The sequence below is a fragment of the Melozone crissalis genome, unplaced genomic scaffold (genome assembly GCF_028551555.1).
Source record: "Melozone crissalis strain CALT ecotype California unplaced genomic scaffold, PUWL_Pcris_2 ptg000006l_1, whole genome shotgun sequence".
Lineage (NCBI taxonomy): Eukaryota > Metazoa > Chordata > Aves > Passeriformes > Passerellidae > Melozone > Melozone crissalis.
The window spans coordinates 13,566,531-13,579,280 of NW_026535784.1; the positions used below are offsets into that span (position 1 = coordinate 13,566,531).

Genomic DNA, 12,750 nt, shown 5'->3' on the forward strand with positions numbered 1-12,750 from the left:
TTTTTGGGCCCCTTCTGCAGGGCATTTTCAGTTCTGATAATATCTGCGTCTATTTTCAGCGAATGAGCTGCTGTGTCAAGTGGGATTAAAGCGGAGCTGTGACTTCTCTGTATGAGGCAGCTCAGCTCGCTGTCAGCAGTAACTGATGCATGTCACTTCAGCAACTCGGCCGTGCCGGGGGTCTCTGAGACGACCACAATACCCCGAACCGTAACTGTGGTAGTGGCTAGAACACGGTAATCGCAACTGTAAATGTGACTAGATCCATTTAGTCAGATTTTATTAAAACAGCTAGTCCAGCTGGCAGAGGAGAACACGCAGAGTGGAGTGGAGTCTGTCATTATTCCCATACACGCACCGCAGCGATTATGGGTGTGGGGGAGTGAAGTCAGGGCGCTGGAAGCGGGCGGCTTCACTTTGGGGTACAGACTGGCAGCCATGCAGAGGGAATGGGTGCATGGGCTGACCGAACTGCTGCACGCACAGAGCTGTCCCCAACCCACGGATCCCCTTCCCGCCGCCTCTCCTCAGCAATCGCGCTGTTCCGGGCCGGCAGAAGGGGACGCGCGGGTGACGGCCGCGGGATCCAGCACGGGAGCCCCGCGCCAACTTTAATCCCGGTCTGTGGGAAGCGGTGCCGCTCCCCCCGGGGCTCGGCGGGCTCAGCCCCCCCGCGCAGCCGCGGGGCCGGGCGGGAGCGGAGCGGAGCGGCGCGGGGCGGGCGCGGCCCCCCGCGGCGGCGGCGGCGGCGGCGGGGCGGGGCGGGGCGGGGCGGGGCGGGGCGGGCGGTCCGGCCCGGCGGGCGGGGACATCGCGGCCGCCCCGCTCCGCGCCCGCTGCGCGCCGAGCAGACGCAGGAGCGCCGCGGCGGCGGGCGGGCGGCAGCGGCGGCTCCTGCGGGCGCTCCCTCCCTCCTTCGCTCGATGCGCGGTGCGCGGCCGGCCGCGGGGCTTGCGCAGGTAGGCGCCCCGCCGCCCCTCGGCGCACGGCTTCGCCCGGCCCCCTGCACTTTTTTTACTACTCCCGCACCACTTTTTTTCCGCCTTTTTACTATTATTTTTCCTGTTCCTCCTCCGTGCGGGCACTAGGGGCGGGGGGTTTTCTCGTCCTGCTCCCCGCGCTGAGCGCCTCTCCCTCTCCCGGCAGCGCGGCGGCGGAGCGGAGCGGTGAGCGGCGGCAGCATGCGGCGGCCGGGGGATGTCTGAGGCGGGCGGTGCGGCGGCGGCGGCCGCGCTGCCCCGGCGCCGCTCCGGAGGCATGCGGGCGGCCTGGGGCTCCGTCTGGTGCCTGTGCCTGGCGGCGGCCGTCGGCGGGATGCCGGCGGCACGGCGGCAAGGCGGCGGCAAGGCGGCGGCGGTGAGGAGCGGCGGGCAGCCGGCAGGTAAGGGCTGCGCGGCCGTTCACACACACACACGTGCTCTGCGGGGACCGCTCCGGCCCGGCCGCGTTCGGAGTCCCCGTCCCTGAGCGAGCGGAGTGGGGCGGATGGATGGAGAGCGCCGGAGGCGGCTGCGGAGCGGGAGTTACGAACGCGGGGCCGGGGCGCTTGCACCTCGCCGTGGCTCGGGGTAGTCTCGGAGGCGCCCAGGAGGGACAAAGTGCTTTTAAGAGGATCCCTGTCTGCCCAGAGCCCTCTCCCAGCAAGGCAGTGCATGGGGCGCCCCGTGGGTAGCAGCTGGAAGATGCTTGCGTGCGTGTGTAGCGGCGCATCTTCGGCGCTCATCGGGAATGCTCTGACTGCGTGTGCTCGGGTGGGAAAAGTAAGGAAAGGGCATTTATATCCTCATATTGGGAGCAGAAGGGATGATGCCACAGCTCCGGGTAGGCACAAGCTGGGTTGCAGCTGAATGAGGGCTGTGCTGAGAAGGGAAGCGCGTTTCGGGAGAGCCGGTGACGATCTCCCCTGGAGTGGCAGCACTGCAGTTGCAAGTGAAAAAAAGTTAACACGTCGGGCATAAGCTGGGTTTTGCTTTTTGCCTTCTTCTTTCCAAGTAATATACGGCGGGTTTGAAACATCGTGTCTCTCTGATCCGCCTCAGCTGCTACCTGAGTCCCTGTTTATTTTTTAAAGCTCTTTAATGGAAGGGAGCCCCCTCGCAGCCCCCTGTCCTCCGGTTTGCATGTACCCGGCAGAAAGTTTCCATTGTTCAGGAAAGGGTTTGAAGCCTGTTTGCCAAAAAAGTGACAGGGGAATAAATGGACTTCGTGGAGGCTGGGGGGTGGGGGGCATTACTTTCCTACCCCTTTTGGTTAAAGCTATAAATCACACAGGGGGTTGGGTTTGTTTTCAAGAAAGTCCTAATAAAACACCAGATTCTTAGTGTAACTCGTTTGGCTCATTTTTCACAGCCAAAAGAATTGATTTATGGGGCAACATCGCGGGGACTTGGTCGGAGCAGATGAGGTCGGTGTGCGGAAGGCAGCGAGCAGCCTGTGCTGGCCACAGGGCTGCGAGTGACAGAAGCGAAGTGTCCCCAGCTCGCTCTGGCTTAGCCTGAAGGGCGCGTTAGTGCTGTCACTTCAGGCACAGTCGATCCCATGGGGTGAGGAGCAGCCTCGCTGGCCGCCTCAGTGGTCCCTGGGCTTCCACCCTCACCTTCAGCCCGTAGCTGGAGTCGGTGATGTGTGAAGTGCTGCTAAACCCTTCCTGTGCTCTAAAGTAGTTTTGCAAGTTAAAGCTTTGGGACGCTGTTGGAATCGTAGCAAGTGGCACACTCGAGGTCACACGGAGGGAAACATCCTTCCAGTGATGTCTGTGAAGCGAGGGATGGGTTGGGATTTCCAGAGCCTCCCGTGGAAATAAATCCTCGGGACAGGCTCTCTTCCCTCTTGGTCAGCTTTCTCCAAAGCCAAGGTGGCACTGTCAACTCTCGCTCTGCTCCCTGGAGTGGGATTCCTCCCTGAACCAGGAGGGTTCCCACCAACCCCAACCCCTAGCAATGTCTTCAACAGTTGCCCCATCACTGTGTACTGTTGAAATCTCCTGTGGACTGGGACTATGAAGGGAGAGACAGCTTTTCAGTGCCAGTGGCCGTCCCACCATCATCTTCCACATGGATGGGGGAGCGTGAAGCCAGCGCTGCTTCCCCAGCTCAGTGCCAAAGCCAGCGGCTCTTCGACCCAGAGGGCACCCGCTGCCTATCCGACCTGGGGGGGAAAGGTTGTGCAAAAGAAACTGTAAAGAATATAAACCTTCAGAGCCAAGTAAAAACACATTTTACTTTTTCAGTCTTTTTGAATTGAATGGTAAAAAGCAAATTCTTTCTCCTAGTCAAATGGGCCATGGGGTATTGGCTCATTACTGAGGGTTGTTGTTCACTGGGCTTTGCATTTACAGTCTAAGGCCTTATTTTCCATAAAGGGGCTTGGAAGGATTTTTCCCCAGTGATCTAATTCTCCACACGGGGCTGTGAAGGCTATAACAGCTACTGCTTTGTGCCTATACTCAGCTACATAAAACACACATTGAAGGGAGGCATTCTCGAGGTATGTGTATGTTTGCTAATATGAATACTGGCTATTAGCGGAGGTGGAGGGGGTGCAGGTTTTAACATCTCCGCAGGGAGGTGTTCGGCTGTTGGCAGGAAGGAGGCAGATGGCGGGGCTGTTGCTGAATAGAAGCTAAACTAAAAACACCAGGGGCCTCATCTGGGCTGAGTTTCTCTTCTCTCCCGTTCTCGGAGCTGCTGTAGGAAGAACAATGTCAAATTTCCCCCCTCCTTCTTCTTTTTTTTTTTTTTTTTATGAATGAAAGTGAGAGAGGCGAGGCAGGATTGAATGTGTATGTCATTCAGGGGCTATGACAGAGATGATTAGGGAGGTCAGTGAACTCCTTTGCAGCCTTGAGCATGCGGTCACTCTATTCAGCAGCCACAGAATAGACATCAATATAAAAAAGCCCGTCCAATTTGCATTAGTATTCAGATAAAGATATTACTTCGTACGATTTGTGAATGTCAAGTAATGCTGGCTGTTTTCTTAGAGAGCTGCCCAACTGAAACAGCAGCATTTAACTTTTACGAAATTCTGATAACCAACCATCCTGTCTCCTATAACTGGCTGTGTGCGTGTCTGCACACGGTAGATGTGAAAAAGGCAATTTCTGGGCTCTTTAGGATTTGTGTTGCACTAGTTAGCTGCTGAGGCTGTCTGAGTGCATTGAAAGAGTTGTATAGAGAGCTGCTAATGTTTGATCAGGTTTGTGCAAGGAGGGGAGGGGAGAGCTCTCTCAGTCTGTCAGGAGCAGGAACCAAAGTTTCCTTTGGTGGAAGGAGTGGAATTGTCACCCAGAGTTTTAATACTGCACAGGCATTTTTTTTTCCCATAAGAACAGAACAAGGATCGTTTAGGGATTTTGTTGAAGTTTAATGGGAGGGCATGTACCAATTCCTGTGACTTTTTTTGTGTGGAAAGAAGTGGTGATGTGCTGGCTGCTGTGTTTTTCATGCAGCTGATGGCAAGTGGGCTCTTGCAGCCTTCCAGCATGAGCTCAGCGAGGGCTCCAAGGTGTAGGGTACGCCGATCTGTGTCACTTTGCTTTGTGTATCTCAGAGTTTCAAAGTTCATCCTGAAGTTATAGGGGTATTGAAGTGAGTGCCAAGTGGCCCTGGCCGTTCCTGGAGCTGGCCTTGAGGTTTATGTGTTCAAACCCTCTGCAGAGAGTCTCTCTTATATTGATGGCGCTGCTTACTTTGTGCCTTACACCAGAAATGTTTTAGATTCAGTGGGCAGCTGTGAGTGATAGGTTTGAGATTAAAACTTGATCCATTTGTTCTCATGAACGGTAGCAGCTAAAGCTAGTTAAGTCTTTAATATTGAGACTGGCCTATTTTGCTATATGCAATAAAATAAGAGGACACAAATAAAAGATGATGAAATACTACTTCTTAAAAAAAAAAAATCTATTTCTTACCTTGCAAATAGTGAGCTAGAAACTGAACTCTGTTCCAGTGCAGAGATGGACTCAATATATTCAATAGTAGCTGTATAAATGATTTCTTCTACACCTGCTGACAAGGGTCACTCCAGTTAAATCTGAGGATTTTTTCTTTTAATAAAGACTTTATTAGCAGCTGCTGAGTAGGAAACGTGATGAAAGTAGATCTGAAAATTGTGTAGCAAAGTGTTGATCTGCTAATTAAATTATGCAATTAAAGTAAGCCGCTCTAACTGGCATGTTAACTTTTACAACTCCCTCCAAAAAAAATCCTCAGTGCTGTTTGGGAAGGTGAACCTGTCCTGAAGCCTGAACATGGTGAAAATTAGGTGAACACCAAAGAACTCTTGATTACAGCATTCCTGCTCTATCCAGACCATTTCCATGCAGTGGGACCCAGTCTGCTGGTTGCTCAAAGCTGAAGGTTTTCATAAAGCTGGAGGAAGATTCTCCCCCCACACCTTATAAGGCTGAGAAACAAAATTTTTCCTTTTAAAATAACAGTGAACATTGATATCCACCTGAATGCTTAGAAAGCTGTCCTTTCTGAATACTTACTGTGTACATCTGCTATTCACTGAGGGATCCTGAAGGATAGGGAATCAGCCTGGTTTCTGAGCAATTAATGCAATTTTCAGTTTATAAAAGCTTTGGATCAAGGTGTTTCTGACCGTGATCTCTCATTGGCATGCAGAGCTGTGACTGAAGACATTTGCTGCACCTTAATTTTAGCTAAGGTTAGGGCATGGCCTGCTGGTGGCTTTTTCTGGTTGGTCATTGAAGTGTGCAGGATTCAGAGCAGGAGCCTGAGCATGAGCCATTCATGGAGAAGTGGCTGTGTTGTCATCATGGTTTAGCTTTTGGCAATTTTTGCTATATATAAGGTAGACCAGACCCATCAGGCTTATAACAAATTCAGATATTTATACTGAAAATAGAGTTGAAATTCCCTCTGCAGTTTTTCCAGCTCAGCTGAGCCTGATACACAGCTAAACAATGAATCTGGCTATTATTCTTGTGTTTCTTATGTTTGAATAGATTTCTGTCTTGTCTGTCATGGACTGCATGCTCGTAAATTTTCATATGTCCTGGGAGTTTGTCTGACTCTGCATCAGAGTCAGTTTCTTCCTTTTTTTCTGACCCTTAAAAAACACTCCAGCCTTGAAATTGCCTGCTGACTCCAAGCCATTGAATAGAGTGGTTTGATGTAGCTGATTCAGTGTTTGCCATTTCATCTCTTTTAACAGCGATTAGTGATAAACGTGATTGTACATGTACAAGACTGTGTGCCAGAGAGGATGGTGCCTGCTAAAAGCTTGCCTTACACTGGGTTTTTTCAGCAAATGGGACTTTGGTTCAGCACAGCCACTCGTGGTATGTGGCAGCAGGCAGCCCAGACTGTAGGAGGAGTAAATCTGAAAGCACCTCTCTGCAAAGGCTGGGCTAAAACCATGTCTGAAGCTGCATACAGAGCCAAAAGCACCTTAAAATACCTTGTTACACCCTGATTTTTTTTTCCTTGGCCTCCTACATAGCTTGTCAGTTTAGCTGTTTCCCCTCTTTTGGCTGTTTATCTGCTGGTCTTGTTAAAAAAAAAACCTTTTTCACTGAGGTAAAGCTGGCTCCCCCAGTGTCTCCCTCATACGCTCAGAGCTCAGGTTGCCAAGTGCCACAGTGTGATTTAAAGCTCTATATGCGTGAAAAAGGGCTTTTTTTCCTGCACTGAATGCTGTGTTCCTGGTGTGCTTACCCCTGAAGTATCTGACCCTTGGCTTGAATGACCAGGAAGTTTCTGCAGTATCAAAAGCAAACAAGAACTGTGAGATACGGGCTGAGTAAAACCTTTAGCAAACTTGGTAGTTAAAATGTGAAAGGTACTCAGATGTAAACCTGCTCTATTATTCTGATAGGCTATCAGGGCTTTTGCATTCAGGTGGATAGGAACTAGCCAGGAGGTAGATAAACCAATTTTTTTTTTTTTCCTGCAGTGTCACTCAGGTTACTCAATGTAGCAAAGCTATTTTTGAAGAATAGCAGCACAGTCCAGTAAGAAAACATTTCTCCAGCCACTGCTTCAGTTTCAGATGTATTTATCTAAAAAAGGGGTGGTATTTATTGCAGAGGTGGAGGGTAGGTCTAGTGTGCTCTTCTTGCTTTCTCAAATCCAGAGAGCAAGGCAAGATAACGAGCTGGTTAAATAAAAAGGTTATATTGAAACTTGGAAGTAGATCTCTTTATCATGCAGAACTGTATGCAAAACAATTGCCATGTGCTTACATGTTTAGCATCTGTGAGATTTTGGGGCTGTGCCATTTCTGCAGGTTGTGAGGGGTTAAAAGCATTATTAACTCAAGTGAGAAGGGTTCCAAGTTTTCGGGTGAGGAAGGGATGGAGCCCAGGGTTGCTCTCGGGGAGCAGGCTCTGCTGCACAGGCTGCTGTGTGTGCCAAAGGCTCTTTCCTGGGAACATCACAGCCCCAGGACCTGTTTGCTGTTTGCAGCAGCACAGCCAGGGGTGTACTCTGACCTCCTGAACCACCTGCAGGTGTCACACTGACATACAGCATGCTGGCTTGGATTTTCTCCCTGCATTTCCTTTTCACCCAAGGAGCCAAGCCATCAGTTAAGTTCCTTGAGTATGGGGCTTTTAGGGAAAGACAGTAACAGACAATGATAGACAATGATGGTTAGATAGGCATGCCAGAAACCTCCAGAGGTGGCTTCCCAACTGTTGCTTTTTCATAACTGATAAAAGTGTTTGTGAATTTATCTTAATTTAAAACTGTTGCCCTGGAAATTTGAGTGGTTTATAGTTGATTTCACTGAGCTACTTTTTGCTGTTCACAAGGAATCTCACTAAAGTATTTCAGCTGAGTAGTGAAATCAGTAAAGCTTTGGGGACCAATGCTGGGTTGTAAGGATTGGACTATTATCCAAAAGCAATGGATTTTAAGCATTTTGGAGTTGACCTGGCTCGAGTTGGGTGTAGGGGAGACAGCAAATTAGCTGGGTATTGCTTAGGGGCCAGACCTTGTGGTGGGGCTGTGTGTGGGTGGGTTCTCACTGATGCCAAGAGGGAGGAGTGGTGTGAAGTAACAGGCGAGAAGGGGAGGACTTCACTGGCAGAGGGCTCCAAGGAGGGTGCTGAGGATGAGAGCATCTCTGATGCTCCTCTCACACGAGCCGTGTCCCAGGAGCCATCTGGTGCCCTGTGTGGCTGGTGGTGCCTCTGCAGAGGGGATTTTCTGGGGGTTTCACTGTGGTGAGTGTCAGAGGAGGTCATGTGAAACCCTGGAGCTGTTTCTGTTCCACAGGGCACCGCAGGGTAACTGGCATCACCCTGAACTGACAGCTCATCCCCCCCTGCTCTCTTCCCCTGGGGAAGGTGAAATACACCTCTGTGAGTGCTTTTCTTTGGAGTAAAAAGGAGCTACAGGGGATGTCTCTGGATCCAAATTATGGGGCCAGCCTTTCTCAACCTTCCGCTTTCCCTGTCAGAAAACTGAAAAGATCCCAAGAATTAGATTTTTAATTTTATTTTGATGCTTGACAGAGCCTGTAAAGATCCTTCACAGCAAATTTGGCTCCCAGATTGGAGGGTCATTGCTTTCTTTAGGGCTTTTGCCATTCTCTGCTTCTTGTCCTGTAAAAATAATAATGAGGTCCTGATCTTGTGCCTTTTCAATCCTAGGCAAAAAAAGCCCCCATTGATTTCCAAGAGAGCAGGCTGAAGCTCTTCACAGTTCGTGGTGGGAGCAGCTATTTAGCATAAGCAGGGATTGTTTGGGAAGTTTTCTAATGACCCAAACATTTTAACAAGCAGAGGAAACTCTGGCGAGTAAAAGGGCTCCCAGTTTGGGGGTCCCTGGAACTGGCTTTCAGTGACCTCCATTCCTCTCCAGGCAGCTGTAACACAGACCTTCACTTCCCATCTGCTTTCTGTAACTCCAGATTCCATGGGAGCCTGTGGCAGCATCACAGCCCAAGCTCAACACCAGAGGCAGCAGTGACAGCCACCACTCAGCTCCCCGTGCCTTTGTGTGGGGCTGTGCTGGCCACTGTCCCCTCCTGCCCCATCCTTGCTGCTGTTCTATCGGTGTTACCAGCATCAGCCCCAGTGCCATGACCTGCAGGCAGCACAGTGCACCAGGAGAGTGTTAATAATTCCCTATTAATAATTCTGTGGGTGAGCTGAGCCCTGGGACCCTGCTCCACACAGGAGCCTGTGGAGGAGCTTTCCTGGCACTTCCTGGGCAGACAGAGCACAAGAAAAAGTTTTCCCACAGGATTTTTTTTTTTTTAACCCTGCTTTCATGGGCAAGACTCAAGTACAAGCAATTCCCTCCCAGCAAAATACTTCAGCAGCTTGTGTGGAGACTGTGGGGCCTGAACGAAATGGTGATTTCATTTATTTTTTAACTTCTCTCTATGGATTCCCCCAGGAAAGCATTTTGTTTCTAGGCAGTAGCAGGATCTGTGTGAGATGTGCCTTGGGAGATGGGAGTCTCACAGCTAAAAGTGAAGAGGAGAAACCAATTGCAGTGAGAAGGTTAAGGAGTTCTGAGTGTGCCCTGACAATTAGCATGTTCGAGTGAAGATAAATCCTCAATGAGCCTTTCTTTAATTAAAAGAATGATTGGAATTAGGCACAGTATCATCTCTCCTGATCACTATCATGAGTATCTGTACGAATAAAGCATTTCTGAGGAGGGAGAGAAGTGCCAGAATTTAATCTTCCTTTGGTAGCCGATGTGTCTGCCTTTCACAAGGGCGTATTTCTCCCTGTCTTGGAGTACCCAGGCTTGTTGACAGTAAACAACTGTCACTTGGCAGTTTATGAAAGAAGAATGTTTTAACAAAACATGTCCAGTTTAAATAGTTATGTTAATAGGCTGGGGATTCATGCAGAACTGAGGGGATCTGGTAAATGGAGGTACATAAATTAGCTGGGATTTAGAACCATAGGATTGTGGATTGGTTTGTGTTGGACAGGACCTTAAATATCACCTTGTTCCAACCTCCAGTACTCACTTTGTAAGAAAAGAGCTGAATGCAGCTGGGGGAGAAAAATTAAAAAACGCTTTTCATTTTTACAGTCAGTGTGTTATGCATGAATTCACAGCTTTCTGTGAAAGCATAATTCTTTTTTCCAAAGAAAATTCCGAAAGCCTCTTTCTTCCAGCATGTGCTGGGTTGGGCCTGGGGGGCCCCTGGGTGGGATGAGCTGCAGGACCCCAGTGCTCCCACCGAGTGCCCCAAATGCTGCTCCCAGCTCCACAGGCAGCATTTGGGCTTTGCAGCTGCCCTGCCCTGTCCTCAGCCTTCGCCTCGCGGGGGTGGTCGCACGAGGAGGCTGCAAGAAAACTTTGGCTCCTGATTTGTGAATTGATTAATTACAGAAAGGAAGGGGTGGGGGAAAGTAAGGAACAGCAGATGGTGTCCTCTCTGCATCCCTGCCCAAGGTTGCTACAAATCCATCACCCACCTTCTTTTGAGTTAAGCCCTGCTGGATGCAGTGAGAGATGAGTACGCGCAAAGTGTTTGTTCCACTCAGCTCAGCCCAAAGTCATCACTGTCAAAATATAATGAGTGGAGGCCTGGTGTCAGGCACTTGAAATCTGTAGTCAAGCATAAAAAATGTTTCAGGTTTTCCAGGCTCCTGGATCACCCAGCTTGGGAAGAAGGGTGTAAGTGGCTAATGGGGGATACTGCATTAGACTTGGAAGATACTGGGTAAAACCACTCTCCTGCACTCCAGCTGCCATCCTGGGATATAATAGAAATATATTAAATATATTAAATATTAATATTATATATTATAAATATATAAATACATTTTTATATAAATATAAATATATTATCTTTAAATATATTTATATTAATATATAAATATAGTAAATGTATAATTATATATTATATAAATATATTAAATTGAGTTTAAATACAGAGTACTGCATTACAGATATCCCAGTCTGAAAGAAAGTACCTCAGAGACAGCAGCAGCACCTTCTGCCCTTGTTGCAGTTAGGGCAGGAGAGCTGGAGAAGCAAATGGGAACCACCAGAGTTTTGACAAAGGGTCCCACTCAATTTTCTTTTGCCCAGTGGTTCAGTTAGTATTGCCATTATTTGAAGTAGGAGCCAAAGGAAACCCAAACACAGAGCCTCCCACTGCAGAAATGGTTTGTGATGTGCCCAGGCAAAAAAAGGAAAATAACTCCCGGAAAGTGTTAATGGAGTTGTGCTGGGGCTCCAGCCTGTGAATTATTTACTGAAGGAGTAAGATTTGCTGCCTCATTTTTAGGTGCAGGCATGCTGGCATCTTGATTTTGAGGGGGCAGTGGGCTCCTGCATTGCAAAAAATCTTCATGAAGCAGAGGAGGCAGCAGGGGTTCTCCTTTTGCCGTGTCCCCCTCAGTGCAGGGACAGAAAGGGGCAGGTTTGTACCCATCCCTGTGGTCTCAGTGGTGGGTCACTGCCTGAGCCTGGGTCTGGTGGCCCCATGCCCTGCAAATCCTTCCTGTGAGGAGTCACTGCATGCTCTGAGCAAGATTGTCTTGTGGGTGGAAGGTGTTAGTCCTGGCAAAAAAGGGCCTGAAGCCTCCTCAGGTGCTTTCAAAACACATGTAAATGTTTGAAGTAGAGGTTTTCCCCCTCTCTGTCCCCTCCTCCCAGTGCATAGCAATGAAGTGCAGACAAGAGGTGCAGTCTTTGCAGCAATAACTTATCCCAGTGTTTGATCCCAGCTGCTTTGGGCATGAGACAGAGCACTTGGAGGGGGGCAGAGGATGTTTCAGGGCAAACAGGAAGAAGAGATGACCCTGGATTAGCCACCCACCCCTGGAAAGGGAGTGGAGGAGGCAGAATGCTGTGTGCAGCTCTTGCTCCATGTGTGGGTTATGCATCAAGTGAGGTTGTCTAACCTTGTGTTTTCATGAGTAATACACAGTGATGGTTCATCCCACCCAAGGGAGCATGGCACGAGCTTTGGTGCCTGACTTCCAGACAAATCCAGCCCTTTAGTGGCTGCTGGGCTCAGTTTTTGTCATCTCTATCTTCTGCCTGGCAGAGAGCTGTTTTCTTCCTGCCCTGCCTTGCCTGTTGCACTGACCATCTTTGGCATCACAGCAGCATCCGTCTAATTCTCTGAGGCTCATTTGCACAGAGAAGAATTTAAAAGTGTTTCTGGTGGGGAAAGGAAAGGAAAAGCTGGGGAAATGAGAGTCAGAAGGATGGGGAATATATCCCAAAGTGCCTGTGAAAGGTCCCTGGTTCATGCAGGTAGGACCAGCCACACCCTCGTGTGAGAAGGTGGAAATAGTCCTCTGAAGAGTGTCTGCATTTCCTTACAGCAGTGCTAAAATATCTCTGCATAGGGGTATCTAGCCTGCTTCTGGAAGCTCTGGATCCTAATGTAGTGCAGGTTGTAGATGATTATTTGGGAGCCCTAAAACTGCTTGGAGGCAGTGGGAACCAAGACACGCATGACTTCCCTGAACTCTCTCTTAATTTGTAAAGTGGAGTCCCAACCCTGCTGTAATAGATAGGGTTACAGGGGACCATTAAAAGGTCCCTCCTGGTGAACCTGATGCCCTGGTGCTGCTGCTGGAAATGATAAACCTCTGCATTGAGGTTGGATGGTATGCCATGCCCTGAGTGTACGCACGGATGCATGGGAGCTGGTAAGTCCTGCTAATTTAGGGGTTGTTTTCCAAGTCTGTTTTCTATAACCCTGTAGACTTAGTACAAATAAAGAACTGACTAAGTTTCCTGTGAGAAGTGCAGAACAAACGCAAAGGGTGGGATTTGAATGCAG

At 49.3% G+C, this 12,750-nt stretch overlaps 1 protein-coding gene across 3 annotated transcripts in view; it reads left to right on the plus strand.

The window, feature by feature from the left end:
• The first annotated feature begins 1,197 nt into the window (after window positions 1-1,197).
• The window catches only part of FGFR3 (fibroblast growth factor receptor 3), a 54,701-nt gene continuing 43,148 nt past the window's right edge, over window positions 1,198-12,750 (plus strand). For all 3 annotated transcript variants that reach the window (XM_054293296.1, XM_054293304.1, XM_054293312.1), the window contains exon 1: window positions 1,198-1,381. In XM_054293296.1, the coding sequence (XP_054149271.1) occupies window positions 1,198-1,381 (184 nt within the window). The remainder of the gene's footprint in view (window positions 1,382-12,750) is intronic.